Here is a 24,887-nt window from a genome sequence, read left to right as displayed (position 1 = left end):
GCCATGGGGGAGTTTCCCGTACAGAAGTGTCAGGGTCCTGACGGCTCAGCCCCGTGGGCCCTGGATCATGTCAAAGGGCTTGCATTTCTCCTTCCCAAATGCATAGATAGAGGTTTGCCACCCTGACCATCTCTCATCTTTTGGGCAGCCCTCTATGCTGGCGTCCGATCCCTGCTTTGTCATGGTCAGCATGGGTGTCCGGTCCCATGCTTCATGGGTTGGCCCCACCCTAGATAGCTCTCTCAGAAAAAGTCTGAATCTCTTTGTGTGTCTTCTTTAAGGAGGCAGAAAGTGCCCCCTTCCCAAACCCTCTCTGAGAACCCACCAGGCACAACAGCCTGTCAAATACAGATGTTGTTAAGGAAACAATGGACAAGAATTAAGTAGACTGAGGACCAAACCCCTTCTGTTGGAGGTCTGGTCACAGACTCCAGCTTCTCCCTGCTCACTGAGTCTTCGTATGCAAATCTCAGGATTTTCTGGGTTTTGGAACTGAAAAATAACTAGTATCCCAAGACAAAAGGTGCTTTTTCATGTCAGCCAGAGACCTCTGGTTGACTTCGTAGCTGAAGAGGCAAGTAAGCTCTACCAGCAACCCAAGTGAGTTTCAGAACTTGCCCAACTCTTGTGCTTGGCTCAGCAGCAGGGATGAACCGTTGCCTGTCCCTCGTCCCAGGAAAAGGAGAGCGGAAAGCTGAGCCACGTCAGCCCAAAGCGTACTCCCAGGGGCTGGGAGCACTTCTGTGCTGCCAGTAGGTCATTCTGTTCTGCTTGTGTCTGTGCTCAGCGTGGGGTCTTATGAGGACAAGGCACCTGCTCTTCTTCTCCCAAGTGAGAGGCAAAAGTAGATTTCAGTTTGACCAAATGAAAAAATGCAAGTGACCCTGAAATATGGTGTGGAAGGTGAGGTGGAAAGGAAGTGGCTTCACGAAGCAATAGCCCCGTCATGAGAACAGGGCTTCCCTGGTAATTGCCCTTGCACATGTCATCCCTAGAGTGTGCTGGCTTTGGCCATTGCCTTTTGTTGGAAAGTAAGCTTCACATTTGTTGCTCTGGCAAAGACCTCAGCCTAATCTCTGTCCCAACCTGCTGATTGTGTCCTATGAGCAAAAGCTCACTCCCATCGATCCCTGTGATGAGATGCACTTTAAGATATCCCATCTGGAAGACAACAAGCTGGTCAACCTCTATAACTTGATGAGCATCCGTTGAAGCAAGCTGTTGCTTATGAAAGCTTATGGATCTCTGATTAGGTAGTCTATAAGTCAGGGGTGGAGAATTATTTCAGCTGGAGGGCCACTTAATGACTTTTGGTGAGCTATTGAGGTCTGCAAGGGTAGCCCTGCCCCTTGACAGGAGCGCCACCCCCCACCCCCCCAATTGCCACCCTTAACCCCTGACCTTTGCCACCAGAAGTCCCTCCCTTTGCCCCTGCAAGTATTCTTTTTGGGAAGGGGGTTTGCCATCCTGGAACTGGAAAAAAAAACAAATCATACACTAAAAATCAAACATCTACTATAACATTTTTATATTATTTCAAAAATATTTTGTCCTGATTTACATGCATTTGCATAATGTATATAGAGGTGCAAGCCCCCATTGGTTCAAGCCTTTGCCATCAGTGGCAGCAGCAGGTAGCGGGCCCTCGGGGTGCTCGTGGCCTGCAGCAGGCAGAGCCTCCCAGCAGTGCACAGCTCCCACCAAGTCCCAGGGGCTGCACGTGGTGGCACGGAGCCAGCTCCATGCCAGCACGTAGGGCTCCCAACACTGCAGGTGGGAAGCATGCACCATCGGGCCAGGCGGGCTCCGTGCTTCCACGTGCGGCTTCCAGCACTCCAGACGTGGTGGCATAGAGCCCACCTGGCCCGATGGCGTACAACTCCCCGTGGCTCTCGGTCCACATGCCATCAGGCCAGGTGGGCTCCGTGCCACCATGTGTTGCCCCTGGCACTGCAGGCAGGAGCTCCCTTCCCCACTCACCAGCTGTCGTTGCAGGCCATGGTGTTCAGTGCCTCCATGAGAGGCTCCCAGCTGGAGTGCCTGGAGCCCATGGAGGTGGAGGCACTGAGCCCGTCCAGTCTGATGGCACGTGAGCTCTGAAGGCCCACTTCTGCTGGCTTTCAGAGGGGCAGATGCAGGCTGGTAATAGTTGATTTTTGGAGGGGCCCCATGGGCTGAACAGAATGGCTTATTGGGCCAGATCTGGCTTGCGGGACATATTTTGGCCACCTCTGCTATAAGGTGCCCTCTGTGACCTGCCAGACTTCCTTCATTTTTGGTCATCCCATTCTTTGGTTAGGAAAATTGCCGTGTGACGCACCATATCTAGATCATTAACCAATGGTTGGGATATGTCCTTTGTTGCGTATCTTTGCTAAGATCACCTCGTGCATGTAGGAATTAAACAAATAATTTCCACTGAAAAACAGCTTTCTTGGCCTTTCTGCTTTTCCAAATTATTGCTGGATACGACCTCTGGTTGGCAGGAAAGTTAAATGTTGCATCTGTTTGTTCTCCTTGTTGCTTGGCTTCACAACCACGAGGTCCTCGCTTTTCTGTTGCTTAACTCTTATTGTCCAAGCAGGTTCGTCAAGGATTTACCCTCCACTGAAGGCTCTTTAGATGACAGGTTTGATTTCTGCTGGTTTGAGTCGAGAGAGGTAGTTATCCCTGTTAGTCTGAAGTCAAGTAGAAGGCAGGGGAGGGTGACACCTGAGAGACTAACTGGTGCAGGGAAGCATGAGCTTTTGTAAATAGGTGCCTTTGTAGGAAAGCTTCTGCTCCTACATCAGTCAGTCTCCAGGGTGCCACCCGGCCCTGGTCTGATTATAAAGAGGGTTGATTACTTTAATAAAAGGGGAAAGAGGAGGGAATTTTTTTTTACCCTTCTGTGTACATGCATTCCCCTTCCCTTACAAAATGTTGAAGGGATTTACTTAAACTCTGCAGGGGAAAAATTGCCTTTGAGCAAAGCCTCTGCCCGCAGAACTTCATACGAACTGGCAATTTTGCGGACAATTTAGAAGCGTATGAAAAATGGGGTTATTATTCTAATGATCGCAGTCATGGCCAAATGGCTGCTAGTGTAATCTTGCTGGAGGGCCTCGCTCACCATCCCTGAACATATGCCCATCTGTGACGGTGCCCTCTCGATGGCAGCGCGCAGCAGCTGTGCTTGGGGCTAGCCGCAGGCGGCGGGGCAGTCCTGTCTGGACCACGTGTGCTCTTGTCTGGGTTCTGTCCCATGGAGCCGTCTGACTCTTCCCCACTTCTGGCAGCTGCAGCTTTTCCCAGTACGAGGCTCTTCACGATTCATCCGTCATGTCACCAGAAACTTGCATTGCAGGGAGGCCCGCTGGACAGATGGGCATCTTATGCTGGCCTGTATCGACGCTTTAAAGACTCTGGTGTCTGTATTTGGAGCGTGGTGTCCCGCAGAACATTACTTGATCTCTTATTTCTTCTGTGAGGCCTCCCTCCATTGGAAATTACCTTCCTTTTGCTGATGGCTGGTGAGATGGTCCTTTTGGGAAACCGTTCTCTCATCAGGATCCTGCCTTCAGGGAATTTGCCATAACTACATGGAAATTCAGTTTACCTAAAAAACCCAGTTTATTCTCCTCTGGCCATGTAATGAATGGTGTGTAGGTGTTTCCATTCTAGATTCACTTCCAGGCTGGTCAAAATTGCTTCTGTTTCTTAACCTGGGGTATCAAGACCTAAATGCAAGCTTCCTCTCACCCAATTGAAAGAACGGTTCAGCTGTTTGTGACTAGCAAAAGTATGGCCAGGTGCCAGTTACCTGTAATGGAAACTTTCACACCTGTGTATGCAGCCAGTTTGAAATTCAACATGAAAATTTGCTTGGAAATTAGCTTAAACATCCCAGGTAACCACGGAAGGGTTTTAAGGGGGGTGGCGGGGAGGAGTGGCTATTGGCTATACATAAGTGATTATTTTTCCTAAGGGTTTTTAATAGCCCTGGTCCACAGCCAAAGAGTGTCAGCTTACAAGATACGGTTTCAGTTCCAAAGATAAATATACATTTTATAACTTCAACTAGCATTTTTAAGGGAATTAATTAGCCATTAAATGAATGTAAATCCTTAAAGGACAATGTATATAATGTTAACGACACCCACTACAAAACGACAGGCAATTCAAACAGCTTGTTGCATTGAAATAAATAGAATGCGTGTTCCTCCATCTTGTTTGCTATACTGGTAGAGATGCACTTGTAACAACTGGATTTATATTGATTTTTTTTTTAATCTCTTCAACAAACATGCACAATAATTGAAGAGCTTCCTAGCTGTCTGGAGAAATATTAAATAGCGTTTGGTATTTTGCCATTCAGATGGGCTGGCTTCCATCATTTACGGCTAAACTTGTACTTTATGTGTTCATTTACAGGAAAAAACTAATGTAAATTGAAGCTGGAAAAATGTGTAAAGTAACCACTGGGTATGTCTGTTCTAATGCAGTGAAGGATGCAGAGCGCGGTGGCATGCAGGGTGCCAAACCAGAAGACCTTCCCAAAGTGAATGATCCAAGGCTTCTCCCAGACAGGTTTCTCCAAAGGACTGCAAAGGTAACTCCACGCTGAAGGCACTGTCAGTCGTGAGTGTGAGTGTATATCAGGAGGACTGTACCCTTATTCTGCTCCTAGGAGCTGAAACAGTCCTATTGTTGGCTTCCACATGGTCTTCTGAGGGTAGGTGTCGGATCCGATTCCTCTTTGTATGATTTTCTTCACCGTCTTCAGTGGAAGTCTAGCATCTTGCAGTTTTTATCTTATATCCTCCTTTAAAGTGGTTTTGTTATACAAAGTGACTTAGCAAGATGCAGAAAAGGGGTTTGGCTGTTGAAATGGAGTTCAGAATATCCAGAGTTGTCCCAATTAATAATTAAAAGGACAAAACAGTGTTTGGAAACGCTCTCAGACCTCAGGCTTCAGAGCTTCAGCCAGTCTCTGACTTTTGAGACCAGGGTGAGAACTGCGTGGGGGGCACATGGGGTTTTTGCCCCTTTCCTGTTCTTCTGACTCTTTCTTGTTCTGGCCATTGTCAGAGGTAGGGTAGTGGGTTGGGTCAACCTCTGGTCTCCAGTACAGCCATTCCTTGGATCAGGATTTCAATGAGGTGAATTTTGAGCCCTTCGGAAAGGATTGTTCTACATAAGCCTAGCAAATTAGCTATAATATTTCTGTTCCCTAGCAATTTATGCAGTCTCCAGTGATGAACACCTCTCCAGAATGATCATTTAATGATATATGATTTATTATTCTTTTCAAAGCCAATTTGTGTAAAGGTAAAATAGCCCTTCGCTTCAGAAAAGCAGAGCAAGAATTTCTGCCAAATTGCCCACAGCACATCCTTTCCTCTCCTGTGGTCAACATTGGATCTACCAGAGGCACTGTTTTTGGACTGGCCTGCTCTGCCCTGGATGTTGGAAGCACAGTCTTTGCAGCGAAGTGTACAAGTGAAAGATTTTTTACAGAACTTGCTTGTACATGTGGCTAGTGTTCTGCACTTGGAAGCACGAGCTTCTTGTCTGGTTTTGTTCTGTAATCAAGAAAACTTTCTGAGAGAGCTAGCACTTGGAAGGCACTCAGCCCCACCATAGCCGTGAGCAAGATGGCAAGCATCGTTTGGCCTAAGAATATGCTTTCTAAATGAGTGCTTTGTGTTTAGGATATGCATACAAACCCCAACCCTGGGTAACCTACTCTAGAAGCTGTGATTCTTCAAGATCCTCTGCAGTGTCGCTGTGCTAGCCTTCTTCCTCTTATGGAGAAATGTGTTTCTTTGAAGTTGTTAGCTGATGAAATCCTTTCTCTGTTCTAGGTGGTCTATATCTTGGAGAAGAAGCATTCCAGAGCGGTGACAGGCTTCATCAAACTGCTGGCAGACAAGAACAGCGAGCTCTTTAAGAAGTGTGCCATGTTCTCCCCTGTGGACCACAGAGTGCCTAGAGCCTACGTATCCTTGGCAGACTGCCCTCCCGACTTCATGACCAGGCCTGAGGACTACTCCAATACCCTCTTCATCTGCCGCATTGTGGATTGGAAGGAAGACAGCAACTTTGCAATAGGGTATGTGGCTACAGGCAGGAATGGAGAACAATGAGGTTACTTTTCTGGGTGCTCAGCTTGACGTCGTTTGGTACGTGGTTCAGCCTCTGCAGCTTGTGTACCTCCTATTATTCCAAATAGGAGTCACTGTCATGGGACTTAGGGTAGCTCAGTAGAGGTTAAACCTATGAACTCTTGTCTGCAAAAGCAGGGGCTTCATTTGGGTGTTGCAGGATATGGACAAATGTATGTCTGGGCCTCTCTGAAAAGGAGAGGGAGCTTCTGCTCAGGACCGGTTATCAACTGTTAGAGTGTTAGGTCAGACTTCTGTATGACCTTATAGCCATAGGGGTTTGTTAAATGGCTGTAACTTTGACCCTGGGTTAAAGTTGGAGTGGTTTTGCAAGCTGCATCCTAAGAGCTTGTATTGGTAATCTTTGCTTGCAAGCAGTACAACTGTTGCGATGCCCGCAGCCTGCTCACTCACTGTGCAAGTACACAACACAGGGTCTTTGCACTGAGGAGTCTCCCACCCTGTGATTATTAGAAAGGTTTAGTAGAAATCAGTGTTCACCTCTGCTTTGAACAAGGAATCAAGGGAAGTGCTTCTTCCCCTCTGCTCATCTGGATTCCTGTGTCCAGTTTTGGGGCCCGCACTTTCAGAAAGGTGTGGGCAATTTGGAAAGAGTCCAGCACGGGGCAACAGAAATGATTAGGGCCCTGGGAGGCCAGCCTTGTGGGGAAAGGCTGAAAGAACTAAGGTTATTTAGTCTGGAGAAGAGAAGACTGACACGGGATTTTATAATCTTCAAATACCTGGAGGGTGATTACAAAGATGATGGAGATAGACTTTTCTCCTTGACTGTAGGGGACAGGACTATGAACAACGGCTCCAAGTTGCAGCAGAGACAATTTCCTTTGGAGTTTAGGAGGAACTTTCGGACTGAGAGTGGTTAAGCATTGGGACAAGCTTCCTCGAGATGTCTTCTCCATGCTTGGAAACTTTCAAAAGCAGGTTAGACAGACAGGGATGCTCTTGCCTTGAGCAGGGGCCTGGACTAGCTGACCTTGTGAGGTCCCTTCCAGCCCCGTTTCCAATGAATCCTATGATTTTGAAGCCTTGAAGCAGAGGTGACACCAACCTGCTGGTGAAAAATTAGAGAGACTTAATTTAAATGCACTAGGGAAGCTCGGACTTTTTTTAGCGCATTATCTTCTCCACATGTCCAGCATTGGCAGCGTTGGGTGAACAGTCCCAGCACCAAAAGAATAAGTCACTGCATATGTTGTAGCTGGGATTTAAGACCCAAACTCAAGAGAGCTCCTTCTGAATAGCACAGCTCAGTGGTGTATACCTCTGCTATAGGGTTCATGCTACCTCTGGTCCCTTATGGGGAAAATCTTTCATTGTCTTTCTATTTGCTGTCAACAAAGAGGAGAGCGGAGGGTGGTCAGGACTCGACTTCTCATTCTCACGGATCACGCTCTGCTCTGCAGTGCAGGGGGAAGCTGCGAGGCTAAGCTAATGTTTTCTTTCATTGAGTGATCAGGCCTTCGCTTATCTGCCCTTTTGACTATAGTAATGTGCAGCCTGATTTGGCTACACCAGGAGTTTCCGAGATGTGAAGGGTGTTGTCAGGAAATGAACTGAAAAAACTTTCCATGATTTGTCTTCACACATTGTGGTTTCCTCTAGGGCTCTGCTGGGACTTGAGGAAGAGCCCTGGGGAGGCCAGTAGCATAAATGTTGAGGACTGCTTTCAACATTTAACTTACCAATATACACTTGTCTAAACTCTGAAATGTGCTGAAGCCTTTTAGAGGCCACAAAGGGCATGCTAGTTTTCTGGCTGTTAAAGAAAGGTGGCTGCATGCAACTGCCAAATGAATGCAGGAGATCTCTGGGCAGGGGGTGGGGTGAGAATAAGATTGTGTTATCTGATAAGTCGGCCTGGGTAGCTCATCCCTTCTTGGCTTTCTGCACTTTCCCATCTGATTGCTAGGCCAGGGGGCAGGGTGAGGAGATCTGTGTTCCCTTTCCAACTCCAAACTTGGTTCTGTTGTTTTGAGAAACATTTCTTTGTCTCCCTGGATCCCTTCCCATCTCTGCTACACGGGGACAGGCATCTTTTTGTTTTGAGGTCTTCGAATGAATAGCTCTATTAAGTGCAAAATGTTTTGAAGCTATTAATAATGGGTGGAGGATTACGGAGTCTGATTTGTTTGCGGCTTTTTTCCCCTTTCATGTCTAGAAACTGAATTCGTCCTTTATTAGAACAAGGTAAAAACCTTGCTATGAAGCTGCAGTCATCAAGAGGCTCATTTCCCTAACGCTTGAGGATCTTGGCCTCTCTCCTGAGGGCAATAGCATAGACTTCACACAATCATTTGAATCCCAAAATGTTATTAAGTAAGCGAATGTCAAAAGAAGAGCAGTCTTCCTTTATCTCCGAGCAACCTATTGCTCGTAGCGGCATGTGGAAGCTTCTGCAAACCGTGATTAATGATCACGTGCAAGACATGGGATGCATCTTACCAGGATCTCAGCCGAAAATTCCTTCTGTGTCCTGTTGACTATGTTCGGGAGAGTTGTGCTTCTCTTGCAGGTTTAGCTACCCACCGGGTCAGTTGGGAGCTTTCTGATCAGGCCTGTTCAGTGGGGCGTGGAGTAAAACAGAACCCGTAAGCCTGCACTTGACGTTCTGCACAAAGCACACCTGCTGGTTTGCCTCCCGTCTTAATCGGTTTGGTGCTGTCTCCTTGCCTGCATGCCACAGGGTCTACAAAGCACTGCCAGGCTCCCGGAGGCATGTCACTCTCCTTTATCACCTCTCCGCATTATCTCCAAACGCGCTCGAGCAGAATAAACCATCTACATTGGGAAAGCTCAGACTTCCCCAAGACATGGTGTCCTTCACACGCCGCACCGAGGTATCCAGGAGGTCCTTTGGTCTTGATGGTGACCACATGCCCTTGGATGAAGTCGGTAGGTGACACAGAGCTACCACCCGCTGTTCAGGGTTTGGGAACCACCCGGAGAAAACCCGACGGCGTCTCGGAGGTGTGCGCTTGGGGAGGGGGCTCTTTTTGTGACTCGAGCTCCACCTGGTGGGGGAAGGTGGGACACGACCTGGCTGTCCTGCGGGGAGTGTGTGGGATTTCTGCTTTGCTTGAAACAGGCCGAGCGGAAAAATAAGACCAGGAGGAGCCAGCACCATGAAGTGGACAACTGCAGAGATGGTGACATCCCTGGGATACTCACAAATCCCTACGGCATGGCAGGAGGAGGGACCTTTCCTGCAGGACAGGATCGCGGCATGGCAGTGAAATGGCCTTTAATTTTCTCCCTCTTAGGAAGCTGTTAAAAAACTAGCCTTTAAGCCAACCTTCCCTCCAGGAAAGTGCCAGAGGTAGATCTGGTTGGGGGCGTTCTGTTGTCATGATGCATCCTTGTGCCCTGGGTCATGAAACGTCTCCACGTCCTCCAATCGGTTCCCTGGCTTCTGATGCTGTGTTTCCTCTTTAGAGACGGGCTGAGCGGTCCTTTCCCTTCCCCCTGCATGATGGATGGGGCTGTTAAAGCAACAGTCCAACCCCAAAGTGAAATGTAAAGCTACCGACTGCCTCTGCCTTAGCTTTGGGACCGGCGGCACGTGGAGCCTACATGACTGCAGCAGCTTGGGGTCCTCAATGCCGCTCAGTCCCGGTGACGGTATTCATCAGGAGATTTATGACAAGTGAGAACTTGCCCCTTGCCCTTTCTCTTTGTAGCTGCTGCCAAAGCCAGCTTAGTGCTTGCAGTTCCAAGATTTGGGGGTTTTATTTTGGCTTTTTTTTTAAACTTTCTAAATCCAGATTTATGTGGATTGACAAAGTGACGGGATGACTCCAGGCAGGAGGGGCACGAGGAGCTGTGGTCCCTGACCAGCAGGGCCATGCTAGCCAGAGACCCTGTTGTGGTCGTAGCTGTGTCGGGAACACTGCCCCCTCCCTGGATAGCTGGTTTCGCTCCTGCTGAAGTGTTTGCACTACGTTGGTGCAAGGAGCAGCCTTGCTGGTAGAGCCGCACCTCCAGTAAGAACTGCACTGCTGAAATGGCCCTGGGGTAGAAGCAGTTTAACAGTTGCATGGAAGACGACTCAGCAGCACAGGATTCGTTTGAACCGATCCTTCCAAAATGCACAGCTTTCCTTTAGGACTCTGTTCAACACATCAGCGACATTGAACCTTTTAGGTTGGAGACAGTGTCTTGCATTAGGTGGGATCGTCTCAGGCTGGGTCCCTGTTTTGGAAACGAGACCTTCAAAGAGCTCCTGCGTGTGGGTGGCAGTGGGGAGCATGGCATGGGGGCAGCCTTCATACGTTGGCCCAACGTGAGCAATGCTGGCCAGCGTCTCCCAGCATTTCTTCCTACCTACCTTCCTGTTGCAGTTTGTCACGTGCGTCTTTCTTCCATTCTCTGCTTTAAACCCTGGCATCACGTTAAATAGCTGCTCTTGCTCACCTCAGCAGCAATCGCATTGCTAACACTATGAAGACGGTAAACCATCTCTGGAATGTATTGGCATATCAGCTAGTGAAGCGCATTCTCAGGATCCCAGGACGCGTGATTCTTGTGACCGAGACTTGCTTGTGGGTCGGCTTCTGAATCCAAGTGGAGGTTGTTTGCCACCCCCTCTGCAGCGCTGTATCGAGGTACCTGGTAGACGGGACCACGTTCAAGTAATACCTTGGCTACATGCTCCCCCAAACTTCCCGCCTCAGCAGGAGCCTTATCCCCTCTCTTCCACGACAGGATGTTGCCTCTGTCCCTGACGTCAGTAGATGGGTATTCGAGACGTCCTCAGGGAGCTGTAACGCCCTGCCATTGACGTCACCAGAAGGAAACGTTAAATCTCCAACGGTTCAAAAATTTTAACTTTGAAAATTTTTTAAAAATCCAAGCAAGGGCAGTGCACGCTGCAAGCAGAGGAGCTGGGCTGGAAATGCTGGGCTGCCGCCAGCCCACATGACTCTTGTTGTTTGGAAGCTTGTCTTGCTGCCCCGTATGGCACGGGAGCCCCCGGAGTGGATTTACAGCCTGGCTTTCCCTCTAGACCCATCTCTTATCCTATACGCCTGAACTTTGATCACGTGCCGTCCTGTCGGATTTAGCTCTGATGCAAGCCGTCGCGTCTGTGTGACTGTAACGTGGCCCCGATTAAAGTTGGTTGCAAGCCCTTTATTTTCTTTCCAGGTACTTGAGAAATATTCCCTCGAATATCGTCAGTCAAACGTTAATCTTAGTCCTTATGTCAAAACTCTTAAGTAATCAAATGCTGCTCGTTCCGTGTGGGTCATAACCTCATTTCGGTACACGGCTCAAGAGCACATGGGTTACAGAATCCACTCGGGGAAAACGTTCTGGCATGGAAAGGTGGTTTCCCTGACTTGTAATGCTGCCTTCGAGAGATGCTAGAAGTCTGTTATCTTCTAGAGGGTGAGCAACACTTACAGCTCTGGCTGGGATTAACGGGAGCTTGAAAAGGAGACCATCGGTTCCTTGGTGTTAGCGATGGGGAAGTTGAAAAGGGTCACCCTCAAATCCCCCCATTTTTCCCTTACCTCCTAGATCCGTTCTTCTGGCCACAAAGCGCGGTGGGGAGACCAGATGCTCCTTCCTTGCCCTTTATGGGGCTCACTGCAGGGACCAAGGCCCAAGTTTCAGCTGCTGCCGTGCTGTCCCTGCCCGTCACTTCTCCCAGTCCAAGCCTGTCCACGTCTGCAGCTGGACACTTGACGGGTCTGCGTTTCGTTGCTGCTGCTCTGAGCAAGTGAAAAGAAGATATATAAGTGTTGTCTTGTCTACTTGCATTTAAAACAAGGATCAGATTAGGATAGAGGTGGCAGCACTGAGAACCATGGCTAGATGCCAAAGCCAGGCATGTTTCTTTGCCACAATTGTCCATAAAATTGAAACAATCAAGGGCAGGATCTTTTATCACTCGTTTTATTCTTATTTTAAAGCCGGAGAAGGCAAACTACCATTCAACTCGGAGCAAAGTGCACAGTCCTTTGCAGCATATCACCCCATCTGACAGGTTTATAACGCTGCCCTCCCTATCGTGGGGAGCGATAACGTTTCTTCTCATAAAGAAGATGAGCTTTTGTGCACCATGCAAATGGAGTTTGTTATGGAAGTTTATGGTGCATTAGAAACACCGAGAGCATCCTGCATGTCAGAATGAAAAGTACCCTTTTTTGCCCTGTACCAGGAAAGTAATTAGTGCCAGTTCTCAGTCATTAACATTACGACAAAAGGGTGAATATTATGTTATTGTATTTCACACGTTGCTGAAACCTTCATTGTGGAGGCTGTATCCTCCTCCTCTCCAGACTAGCATACTTTGATGAATTTTTCTAAATTTAGATTCTCATTTCCTTGGGGTCAGGAGCCCTGGTCCCCTTTGCTTTGTGTGGTGCCGTTCATAATAGCGGCGCTATGCTAATAATAAAATCCTGACCTTCCTCACACAGCAGGTAAAGAAAGGTTCGTCCCCAGAGATTCCAGTTTCTAGTGCTACTTCCCTCGTCCCATAGGGAAAGGAGTCTCTCCCCGTTTATGCAGAATCGCAGTTTTCAGGTCATTTTTGCCCCTTAGAGATGGAAACGCGGTCGATGCCAGAGGCTTTGGGCGTAACATTTGGTGCGAGTTGCAGTGGAGCCAGATGGAAGTGGTTTGTAGGCATAATAGACAAGCAGCCTCCCGCAAGCATTTGCAGAGCTGCTCATCAAAGATGATTAGATGTGTGACCCAATGCTGCCTCCATCCACAGCCAGAGCCCCCAGCCCCTTTCCAGCAGGAAAAGCTGATACCAGCCAGCAGCACCACGTGGGGGCCCTCAGTCCTTGAAAGAGTCTGGAAAATGGCTGGAAACAGTTCACTTGCTTGATGCTGAGGTGCAGTATGCTGCTCTGGTAAGAGAGGAGAGGATATTTGGGCAGAGGAGCATGTGAAGTCCTGTGCTGCCCAGGCTAGACTGCTTCTGGTACCTGCACCAGCTCATGCAGAGCTAGCTACGGCATTGCAGTGCTGCGCTGGAGTGTGCAATGCCCTTTGCTTGGCTCTTTGAAAGGTGCCTTCAGGCAGAGAAGCTGAGCTACAAAAGGTCCTGAATGGTGAGACCACTTTCTGATGGCTGGAGGAGTTGGGGACGGTCCTGAAACTTGTCTGTTGTGACACAGCGTCCCTGGGGTACATCTGCCACCTCCGTGGGGATCCTGAGATGGTTGCTGAGGAATGGGCCCTGCCCACTCGCTCCCTGTCCACGTTCTTCACGTGGTGGATAAATGTTGGGCGTTTGCTGCGAGAACCGTGGGGGGCATGCCTAGCACAGCTCCAGGAGCCTGTCCAACACCGAGATCCTCAGAGCTTCCCTTAACGACAGCATGACACTTCTTGGGAAGTGGCGCATGATGAACAGGAGCAAGTAGTCAGGGCTTGCTTCTCAGTGATGGCACAGATGTCACCTGTGTAAGAGAGGTCGAGAGCCGGTGATTTATAGGACTTGTGCTAGAAGCACAGAGCTCTTCACCACCGGACATCGCTACTGCGGCTTTTCTGTTTCCTGTAACTGGATACTTTCGTGATGCTCAAACAGTCTCCTTAAAGCGAGACATGGAAAATAGCAGTGGCATAGAGTCTGGCTCCTGCTTCACATCTTCCTCTGCTGACATAACTCGTGGCTTTGTCCCGCTCCCTTCAAAGCCCTATGCCAACACTCAGGGAGGAAAAGTGAAGGGGGGAAAAATGTGCTTGCTCTCGATGGCTCAATCGCAGATGCATCAGGCTTCTATAGGAGTTCAGTCGGCAAGTCAACCGTCTTAATGTCGCACTGAAAAAAAAGCTTTACCCCTTGTGCTTGCTTTCCACAGGCAGATGACCAAAAGTCTGGGTCAGGCTGGCGAGATTGAACCAGAAACAGAAGGGATCCTCAGAGAATACGGCGTGGATTTTTCTGACTTTCCCCAAGAAGTTCTCGCGTGCCTTCCCCAACGCCTGCCTTGGGTCATCCCGCCAGAAGAGCTGGCCAACAGGAGAGATCTAAGGTAATAAGCAAAAACCTTTCTTGGTGTCCAGCTCGTTCTTGTGTTGCTGTATGGGGGGGGGTGTTTTGCTTCACAGGCACCACGCGTTTCATCACGTTATTAATAGGTAGTACCGTAATGGTTACTTTTCTTGATTCTACCTTGTTAGCTAGGCAAGTAGCCCTCCCCTTAAAAAAACAAAAAACAAATAAAAAAACTCCACCTGGGGGGCATGTGGTATGGTAACAAACGTTGTCTTCAATAATCCCTTCGAAGACAGAAAATGAAGGCTCCGATACAAAAATTTAAAAGTGGAATCAAGTTTGAGAGCTGTTTTTGCCTAGCACATTGCAAATACTCCAGCTGTAGTTTTCCTGAGACTGTCTGTTGATGCAAGGATTTGTTTTGAAGACCCAGAAAGTCCTCTTTTTTACTGGTGCTGATAATTCAGGGTTCACCGTAAAGATCTGTGTTAACGTGGACGTGCTCTGCAGGGCTGAACATGTCTAAATATGGCTTGGGTTTTCTGATTTGTTACACTGGGGCTTGGGCAGGCAGAGGATGTCCCGCATCCTGTCCAGGCGGTTTGAGTTTTGCAGGGTTTTGAGGATTTGGCAATTGCTGTTGCATCTCAGGGCACTGGACATTGTGAGTTTTGTCCAATGAACTTCCCTGTTTATCGTGGTGAAGATGCAGTATTTGCATGTCCCTCGAGAAAGAGACCTATCCATTAACTGTGCCGGTGTGAACACGTGTGTGTATCCAACAGCAAGGCCATCCCTCTTGGTTTATCTGTGTAGTTCCCTGTAAGGGTCATGTAATGTGTTAAGAGGGTACGCAGCATTGAGTGTCTGGATTGTACAGGTGAAAGGCCAAGACTTGGGTCTCTGGGCAAAGGTGGCAGGGGAAGGTGATGAAGCAGCTGGAGTCACATTTGGGTGCTGTTCCTGACTGCCATCTGCTCCCTAAGCTTTTTGCAGCCAGTTGTTCAACAGCTTTTTCTCCATGTGGCTTTTCCCTTTGTGAAATGGATGCTATTTCCCTACCTTGCAGAAGGCTCGGGAGGCTTAAGTTATGCCTGTGAAGCAGTCTGTGATCTTGGCAGGAAGCAGGCAATCATCTCATGCATTACTGCCAGAGCTACCAAAGGTTTCCACCCCAGCTCCAGAGCGTGGCATTCTAGATGCAAAGAAGTATTGGACCCAATTCCCCGCTCCAACGCTGGCGTGTGGCTAGTGAAGTCAGCGGCATTGCACTGCCACAAAGTGGTGACATGCCGTAGAGAATTGGACCCTTTATTGGCTGGCGTCAACATTCGGACGCTGGATTTCAGATCAGGAATGATTTAAAAAATGATACAAGATGTCTGGCTCCACCAGAAACACATGCATCCAGGGCAGATGTCACTTGAATTATCTTATTTTTGGCCACTCAGCTCTGCTTCAGAAGCCTTTCCCTACTTTCCTTCTGTCTAAGCAGCAGCACTGTTGTGAGATGAGGAACTTGACTCGCCTCCAGTTACACAGTCATTCTTGGAAACCCACTGTAAGTGCATTTCTCGATTTTCAGACTGAATTTTACATGGAGAATTGTCAAGGTGTTCGGTCACGTTTGTTGCGGTTACGTCATTTAAATCCTCCTCTCTCCCTTCTCGGTAATGGTGAGTCCACCTGTTTCCACCTGTCCTCTCAAATATACAACTTTCCTCTTAAGGGTTTCCAAGATAACTATTTCGTCTTCATGTGTTCAGACTTTCAATATCAACTGCCATTGTTGCTACTTATCAGTCTCTTGTCTAAACACGCATGAAGGTAGCATGAAACTTCTGCATCTGGGCATGGAGGCGAAACATGGTATTAATGTGCTTTGTCACAACGTCCAAGTGAGAGGTTTGCAAACTGCAAAAGAAGATATTTTTTACTCAGATAAGTGATGTGAGACATAGCTAAGTGACACTTTCTCCACCTACCTTCTTCATTCACCTTTCCTGCCCTCTCAAAGGCCCAATGTTGAGCTGCGCAGTGGTCAATCCAGACATTTTTTATTCTGGAGCTGTAATGTGTCACCCCCTGTGGCTGTTCGTTGAGTGCCCGACACTGGGCCAGCGCTGAAAGTGCCGCATCGGTGTCACCTGTCCGGACGGAGTATATCGTACTGCAGATTGTCAGTGCGATGCAGGTACCTGATGGGTCTCTTGGCATGCATCGGACATCACCAACCGTGTGTACATGGTTACATCGTCTGCCTGGAGCTTCTGCAGTGCTATAAGGATTCATCCGAGCTACAGAAAGAGCCATCTGAAAACCCCTTTGAAAAAAGGCTCATGCCAATGCACTTTATGCATTGTGTGCCCGACCGGTTGTAACTAGAGCCCTCTTACAGTTCATTTTAAAACCCGTTCTAAACCAGGAATTCCCGAAGTAGGGGTCAGGATCCCATATGAGATTGGATTTACAAGCGGGGTCCCGGGCCCTGCAGAGATATACTTACGAGGGCTGAGTTTTGGTGTAAGTGGGGTGGTAGCCAGAAAGGATTGGGCCGTGCTGTCAGCTCTGTGATAGCATGTTGTCAGCACTGGCGGTGACAGGTCTGTGGAGTCTCTGGGTCAGCTATGCTGTTATAAATCACAGATAAAGTTGTTAAATAATACCCGTTCTAGCTTCCTCTGGCTAACTTCTCACTTATGCAGCTTAGCGTGGAAGCTGAGTGCAATTACTTGACTATTGCTCGACTACCCAGCTGAGTGGTGCCGAGTACTTCTCTGTCGAGCGCTGGGCAGGAGGCAGACGACAGCTTGACTTCTCACACGGCTGACTGCATCGGCGTGGGAAGTGTTAGGCTCTTCACGTATTGAACCTTATCGTCTTCCCCCTCCTTCGGAAGCTAATTTTCTAGCAAACGAGAAAAGACTGGTTTCTAAACGCATCTTTGTTCTGTTCTCATCGGGAATAATCTCATCACAGACATCACTTCACTGTTTCAGCAAATCTTTGCAATCCTTTGCGGTTCCCGATGGAGAACTCTTAAAAGAAAGGGTTTGGGACTGAATGTCGTTTTAGGACAAAATGGAAAGTATGTCTGAAGCATTCATGGTGGATGCTAATGTTAATCAGTGTAAGGGAATTATTTTGTTTGTTCCTATCGTTTCGTAAATGCATTTCCCAAATTGTTTTCTCTCTGGTCTTTCATTCCTTTTTTTTTTTTTTTTTTTTTAAAGCCGTGTGCCCTCTTGCCATGCTTGCTGGACTGGCTTTTCTGCACTATCAATAGACCTTGCAGGTAGTTGCTTCAAGAAGTAAAAATAAAATCTAGTAATGTTATTAAAAACCAAAAAGAAAAGGTTTTAAAAATACTTTCATAGTTTCTAACGCATAAAACCCGTAGCCAGTTATAAACGGTCCCTGCTGCTCTCAGTTTTAGTTCCTGCCCTGCTGTTGATTACGGTATGATCTTGGGCAAGCTCTTGACCTCGCTTTACTTCCTTTTATCTATTTGTAAAATGAGACAAATATTTCATAGTAGCGCTGAGCTTAATTGTTTGCAAAGAACATGGAGGCCCTGTAATGAAAAGTGCAAGATAAATGTTACGTGTTGTCACCGTGAACTGAAAGCAGGCGTTCTCTACAGAAAGTTGGACATAATTGATGGAAGGTCTGCTCCGTAGCATTTCAATGTCATGACATAAATAGGACCCACATTCCCACTGTTTTTTTTAAACTCAAATTGATTAGAACGAATATTTCTTAATTAAATGGGGAAAATAGTTGCAGAAGAGGAATACTCCATTTACGGTTTCAAAGTAACACAAAGCAACCGGAGGAAGGGTGTAGCAGAGGCAAGTTCTCACACATTTAGCCATTTTCTGGCTTTTTCTAGGGCTTCGACCCGTACTTCTCATTTCCTTGTTTGCTTTGTACTGAGTGTTTCAATGGTGCCGTACAAAACCTCACTAGAAGAGAGGAGGAGGTCACGGCAAAAAAGGAAATGCAGATTTCAGGGGTAGGTGAGGGGCCCTGGGGGGTCACAGGAGGAAACAGTTTGAAGAGGTTTAGCCAGAACTTTAAGAAACCCAAAAGCTATTTCTAAGGCTTGTTCCAAATGTTTCTAATTTCATTCATATCTTTTTTGTTTCCTTTACGGCTAAACTGGGACAAGAAACTAAAGCCAGGAAAGTCCAATCATAGTGGGAAACAAAAACCTAAATATTGGAGAGAGAAAAAAGGCCGTTCTTTGCAAAGCAGTTTTGCCTTTTGCATGTCTCCCATTGTTGGTGTTACTGTGGAAAATGTCTAACGTCACTCTTTTGGAAGGCACTAAACCTGGGTCGAGTCGAGATGGTTTATATAGTCTAACATGGAAGAACTCGAGGAGATCTATTTCTTTACCATTCGCCTCACAAGTGAGCCCAGTGACCTCCTCTGGACCATTACAAATGTGAAACTTGGCACTCAAAATTGCTTGCTCTCAATTTTCCAGTTGCTTTCTCTTTTTTTCCATTTGATGTCATCCTGCCAACTAGCAATTTTTATTATTATAAACAGGACATTGTATTCACTTTTAAGAAGAAATATGAAGCTGGAGGTAAAATTACCAAGTGCAGTTTCTCAGCTGCCAAAATAGAAAACAATGAGCTAAAAATACGGAGTAGAGAAAGGGTGTTGTGGCGAAGCAGTGAACTATCTGCACAGTTAATAGGTGTCTAAGGACCTGAAATGTTCTTCACTTGACCAACTCGGGAAAGTCGCTCCCTGAGCAAAAAGGGCAGCTTTGGTGCTAATGCTAGATACTGAACGTCCTGCAAAGCAAAAATCAATGAGGCTTTATTATAGCTGGCATTAAGCTATCAATGAGCATTGTTTCCCTGCAGATGAGACTTCATGAAAGTTGTTGGTCTTGCAAACGAAAAGCTCTACCCTTGTGAAGCAGCCTTAGAGTTCATATTTTTAAGATATAACCTATCGGTCACAAACTGTGATGTCCTCAAAGGTCTTTCATCCATGGCTGAAGCTACTGAAGGTCATCATTACGGAGTAAATAGCAACTTCAGGTGCTCCTTTAAAAATCTGACATCCTTCCTTCCTTTTGGTCAGAGAAGTAGGAAGAGCAGAGGTGCTTCCTCAGGTCTTTACGTCCTATTCTGGACAGGGAGGCTCTGCTCCGGGCACTGTTTGTCACTGGACACTGCTGGCAGCGGGACGGCGCCGGCATTGCTATTTTGCCCACTCCTGTGCCGCCTTTGAGGAGGGGTGCAGATGGGATTAGGGATTAGCAGCACTTATATTAAAGACTTTGCAGCAGAGTCTTAAGGAGGTGTGTGCAAGTAGATTGTGGGCTGATAAAATTGGAGCCAGTGCTAACATCGGCAGCTGCCTTCCCCCGGCAGTGCACGAAGGAGTAGGGTGAAGGGGGGCCAGCCTGTGAAGCAGATGTCTGTTCCAGGCAGGTGGAAGGCTTTAAGGACTTGAAAAGGATATAAGGCAGATAAACCATCATTAAACATCTTATTCCCTGGAGGTTTTCCATTACAGAAAGCTTTTGTCAAGCAGAAGTAGAGCAAGCCTCACCCTGCTATTACAGGGCATGGGTTTACAGGGTTTCTCAAGGGATCTGACCAGCATCTTAATAGTGCAAAGCAGCAAAGAGCCAAGTCTGTCATCCCGCAAAGTGTGGGAAGGCAAACAGGGCCAAGTCACCGTCTCTTGACTCACTAAGCGGCAGCTGATTTTGCAATATCCTCACTGAACTCGACAGGGCGGTTTGAGGAGCCCGAGGTGCTGCTGCTGGGTAGCACAGTATCCCCTTCTAGCCCGCTGGTAATACGGTCCGTTCTGGAAGCTAATGGCGAAGGCCGGGCCCCGAGATGTTCCTTGCCACCTCTCTCACTGTGCTGCCTGCTCTGCTGCCAGGTCGCTGGGATCAGAAAGATCTCCTGACCGAGCTGAAGAAATACTGCAAGACGGCGTTCTTGTCTCGGTCTCGGGCTTGAGCTCCTTGCAGCAGAGCCCCTGACCTGTCTATACGGCCTCGTCCTCTGAAATCAAAACTCGTGGCAGAGGTGATCTCTTTTATTAGAGCAACTCAATATTTGCAAAAAAAATTCTGACTAACACTTGCATGGAAGCAAAGCGCGTTGCGTGGTGACTTCATTTCTTCCTAAAAGACAGGCGGCTATTGAATACTGCTGTTAACCGGTGGCTGCCATAGCAGAAACACCCTTGCCTCTGCTTGTGTGTGTGTGTGTGTGTGTGTCTTTTTTTTTTTTTAAGGAAAAGCAACTTTAGCAATTGGAAGCGTGGTGCTTTGTGAACACAGTTGCTTGGGAATTGGTGGATGGTCGGTTATTATTCCCTCAATGGCTACAGCATCAATAATGCTCAGGCCTTGAGCGTGCTGGCTATTGCATGGTTTTTCCATGGGATGAAGTGGGTCCAAACCCATGTGAGAAGCTGTCCACGCCTGTCGGATATCTCGTGTGGGATCACAGGGCTTCGAAATAGGGTTTTGGCAGGGGATTAAAGAGCGTTTGGAGCTTCCAAGGGCCACACTTCTCAAGCAGGACTAGCTGGCAATGCTGCTAATTGGATAGTCAGACAGCTTCCTCCCTTGTGTCCTTGCAACAAGGTATTTAGCAGAATTTGCAGATTTGTTGCAGTCTGGCAGGGTGCACCGTGAGCACGTCTGTTGTGGCCTCGAACATGCAGCCCCTGGGCTGTCAACCATGTGCCTTGGTCCCTGCGTCACCTCTGCCCCTGTCAGCTAATTAAAGACACTGCACCTCCAAAGGTGAATGTCTGAACCACTGCAGTTTCCATCGGCTTCATGGAGGGGTTATGGGGTTAAGCTTCACCCCTTAAAGTCAGGACACTTGGTGAGATGGTTGAATATGTGTTGGGAAGTCCACAATTAGGCACCGTGATGGCTCGCTAGCCCCCCGCCCCTTCAGTGCTTTTGGACAGCTAAAGCAACAAGACCATGCTCTTTCTTTACCTTGCCTTCATTGCACGGGGGTTTAGTTCATCGTCCTCACCGAAATGGCTGAGAGGCCTGGCCTGTCCGATTGCTCTTAGCGGTTTAGAGCAAGGGTTTCGGGTTCTTTTGCTTGAACAGAAAGCTGGAATCACTGGATGTGGCACCTGAAGGAATCTGGTTTCCGGAAAGTCAGAGGGTTACGTTTGAGAAGCATGCCACAGCCCCATCTGCCCTGAAAGAGAGAAATCGGTCAGGAAAGAGTCACAAAACTAAGCCATGGGCTAAAAGGATTGATTTGCAAGGATTAGCTCTTAACCGTGTGATAGTCAGCGAAAAGACTAGACACTTATGAACCATTAAGGTAGGGTAGGAATTATTTAGAAAGAGACATGACTAGGATAAGTAGACCAGACACGAGAGGAAATGGTTTCTGTGCTCCTAAATTAGGCGGTGGCATAGACTCCCGCAGGAAGTTTCGGGAGCCCCATGGCCATCATTTCGGGTGGTTAATCCTAGACGGAGCAAAGTTCTTCCAAACATGCTGGCGAGAGCCGGCCAGCGCTGGCCCCTGGGAGACGGATGACCTAACGTCTCTTCCATTTCTAGCTTCTGTGAATCTATGATTAGAAAAGTTTGTGTAATGCAAGAGCGTTTTCAGTTACACTCCCGCTCTCCTTCCTCTATGGGATAATGTGGAAAGCTCATTACGCTCAAGGCACAATTGTAGCACGACTTGTAGAAATCTTGCTGGGTTTGAGTCCCCGAAAGACTCTCTGATCTCTTTGTAGCATCCTGGCTTTTACAGTAGCTCAGTTTTTGTTACCAGGCCTCATTTTTCACCGTAGGACATTTTTCACCTTAAGGACCGGGACATTTTTCACCTTAAGCTGAAGCCATGAGTCCACCGCTGGAACGGATCCCTGTTCGGCAGTACGGGGAGCCTGCTTTTGTGGAAACGCCAGTGTTGATGATTGCAGTTGTGTTATACGTCGGGGGCCGTTGGCAGCTGGACCAAGATCTGCTCTTTGAATGAAGGCAGGCTTTAACTAAAAAATAAACATGGAAAAATTATGAAGGCCAGCTCTGGTTTGACATCCTCAGACAGGACTTCTGGCGTTTGTTACCCGCTGCCCTGGATTCTTGGATTGCTTTTGCCAATCGTATTTTGAGGTAGGACAAATTTTCTGTCTCCTCCCGGTTATTCTCAAATTCATTTTACAGCAGACCTTTCTTGTACAGAGAGGACAAGTTAGATGACGTGCAGACTGCTTTTGCTGGATGTATGTTCTCTAGGCTATATGTGCTTGTGTTGTACACATCCTTTGTGTTAAGTCCTGTTGAGACCCTCTCTTCTAAGCAGCTGTCTTGGGGTTTAACTGAAAGCTGCCAAAGCTTGAGCGGTCCGTGCAGGAGGCAGAGACGTGAAGCAATAGGTATCTTTGGCAAGCAGGGTGTTGGAGACTTTAGACTGTGCAGACGGAGACCATTGTCTGAAATTCCTTTTGGAAAGGAGTATTTCATGTCCGTTTGAGTGATGAACATCTATAGGAATAGGACCTGCGCTCATTGGTATTTCATAGGAAGCCTGCACAGGCACCGTCTTCTACTTGGGTTCATTTGTGGTTGAAGAATGAGATTCATTTTTGTGGTTGCCATAACAATCAGCCTGTTGCGTGAAAAAATGTTCTTAGCTTTCACTGGAGCGAGTTGACAACACTGGGATGCCTATTCCCGAATGAGAGCAACTGTTTCCAGACCTGAGAAATTATGTCTGTTTAGATTTTTTTTTTTTCCTGAGACGGAGCCCAGCAGGGTCCTGGAGATGGCCTGAGAAGTGGCAAGTCTAAAACTGTTTTCGCCAGTTAATTTTCAAATGCCGGCACCGACTTAGGGGAAACCAGACCGCTGCACTGAATTGTGTTCACACCCACCCATTGTTCGCCTTCTCCGAGAGAAGAGAGCAAGACAATTGGAGGAGTCCCTGGAAGAAGGAAAGTGCGTTGCGGGAGTCTAGACATGTAGTCACTCTCCCTGTAAATGTCTTAGTGCTGACAGATTCGTTTAAACAAGGCCCACAATACCTACACTTTCATAAACAAAATGATGGTCATTACCTTTTCCCCTCCAACCGCTGACTGAAGAAGCCACAGCAGGCTGATGTTCCTGAAACACGTTATGCTTTTGTAGATGTTTCAGGCCGGCGCTTCAGGAACCTCTGATGAAAGGTTTTTACGGTTAAGTGATGCTTAGAACCACATTTAGGCAATCCCTCGGGTTCAGTACAGCTCTGCATTGTCTTGGAAAGGCACGTGCACAACTGAAACCCCTCTGATGGCATCCGTCTTTGAGAGGCGCGTGCATGGACTGGAGTGCCTAATGAATTCCTCGTTTCATTTGACGGTCATTTGGGGTGATTTATTTTGCCTTGAACAGGCAGGAAGCATTACTGACGAATGTCAAAGACCAAAGACTTTGGACTGAGAGCACCAGTTTTGGGACAAAGCCAGGGGATTTGCATAGTAACTAAGTGGCTGGCCTGGAGGGTCTTGAATTCAAGTGGGTGGCATAGAAAAGTCTTAGCACTTGAGTGGTCCCACCACTGGTCGATGGCTGGCACACAGAGCAAAAGAAGTTCTCTTTCCAAAATATGCAGTAATGCAGATGCTGTTTATGGCCACATCCAAACGAGCGTGGCCGTGCAGTATGTGGCACCGCAGACATGTTTGCGGCACCACATACTGCACGTTCAGCTGTTCTCTGCACTGCAAAGGGAGTAGTGTCAGGGGATGGTTGACCCCTGGATATGCAGGGGCCGAAAAAACCCATGGAAAAAGAATGATGGTGCGCACAGGGCCATTGCACGCTACTCAAAACCAGAGCTTGGCTGGCTAGAGCCATGCTCCACTGCTGGCCAGGCTCCACGTGGCAGGATTGCTACTGCTGCAGCCCCGAGAGACCCCCAGGACCCCAGGTAAGGCTGCTGGGGCCAGCCCAGTGCTGGCCCCAGCCTCTTCTGCCCCACCCAGGGTGACCTGCTGTGCACCAGAAGGTGTGTGGCACAGGCATTCCCCAGGGACAGCTAGCGGCGGCACAAGATGCACTGCTGCTAGTTGTCCCTGGGGAACCAAACGTCCACGCACTTGTGTGTGCAGCCTATCTGGCTATGTGGGTTTGTTCTCTCTGCTTTGCTGATTTGTACCCCACTCCCTCCACTGGCAGGGGTTAAATAGAAAATTCAGGGTTGTACCGTCTGACCTCCCTGGTGGTTGATGCCGTGGGGGTTATGGATCACTCTAGACATGCTCCATACATATACCATCCCTGCTGTTTGTCACTGCCAGAGATGGGTGCCAGGCCGGAAGGCTAGGGTCTTGGGCTCCAGTGTCCATCTCCAGCAGTGGGTATGATAACAAAGCTATGATTTCCTTTGACTCCTGTAAATTGTCATGTCGTCTAGTTAGGAGCAGAGTGTCGTTCATTTATGGCTTTCTGTTACCATACTGGGGACACTTTGTCTTCTGAATTATCACCCAACAGCAGTCATTTCTGGGGATTAAATCATCAGAGATTGACAGTCAAAGGCTTGGCGTTTCCACCTGACTGGTTTCTTCAGCCAAATACTGTAGGTGGACGATTCCCTTGTTCAGAGGAGGGCTGGTGTGGCCGTACTTGGACGTTTCATTCAATTGAAATGTCCGCTCTGTCCAAGCTGCCACTCTTGTTCTTTCCCAGCATCAAGCTGTTTTGGTTTTTTTTCCACGTGTTGATTTAGGGACCC

At 47.9% G+C, this 24,887-nt stretch overlaps 1 protein-coding gene across 4 annotated transcripts in view; it reads left to right on the top strand.

The window, feature by feature from the left end:
• The window catches only part of DIS3L2 (DIS3 like 3'-5' exoribonuclease 2), a 228,309-nt gene that overhangs the window by 84,308 nt on the left and 119,114 nt on the right, over positions 1–24,887 (top strand). For all 4 annotated transcript variants that reach the window (XM_014601477.3, XM_014601479.3, XM_014601481.3 and 1 more), the window contains 3 exons: positions 4,485–4,591; positions 5,847–6,094; positions 13,988–14,161. In XM_014601477.3, the coding sequence (XP_014456963.2) occupies positions 4,485–4,591; positions 5,847–6,094; positions 13,988–14,161 (529 nt within the window). The remainder of the gene's footprint in view (positions 1–4,484; positions 4,592–5,846; positions 6,095–13,987; positions 14,162–24,887) is intronic.

The sequence above is a fragment of the Alligator mississippiensis genome, chromosome 7 (assembly GCF_030867095.1).
Source record: "Alligator mississippiensis isolate rAllMis1 chromosome 7, rAllMis1, whole genome shotgun sequence".
In the NCBI taxonomy this organism is placed as follows: domain Eukaryota; kingdom Metazoa; phylum Chordata; order Crocodylia; family Alligatoridae; genus Alligator; species Alligator mississippiensis.
This window is presented reverse-complemented; position numbering and strand designations above follow the sequence as displayed.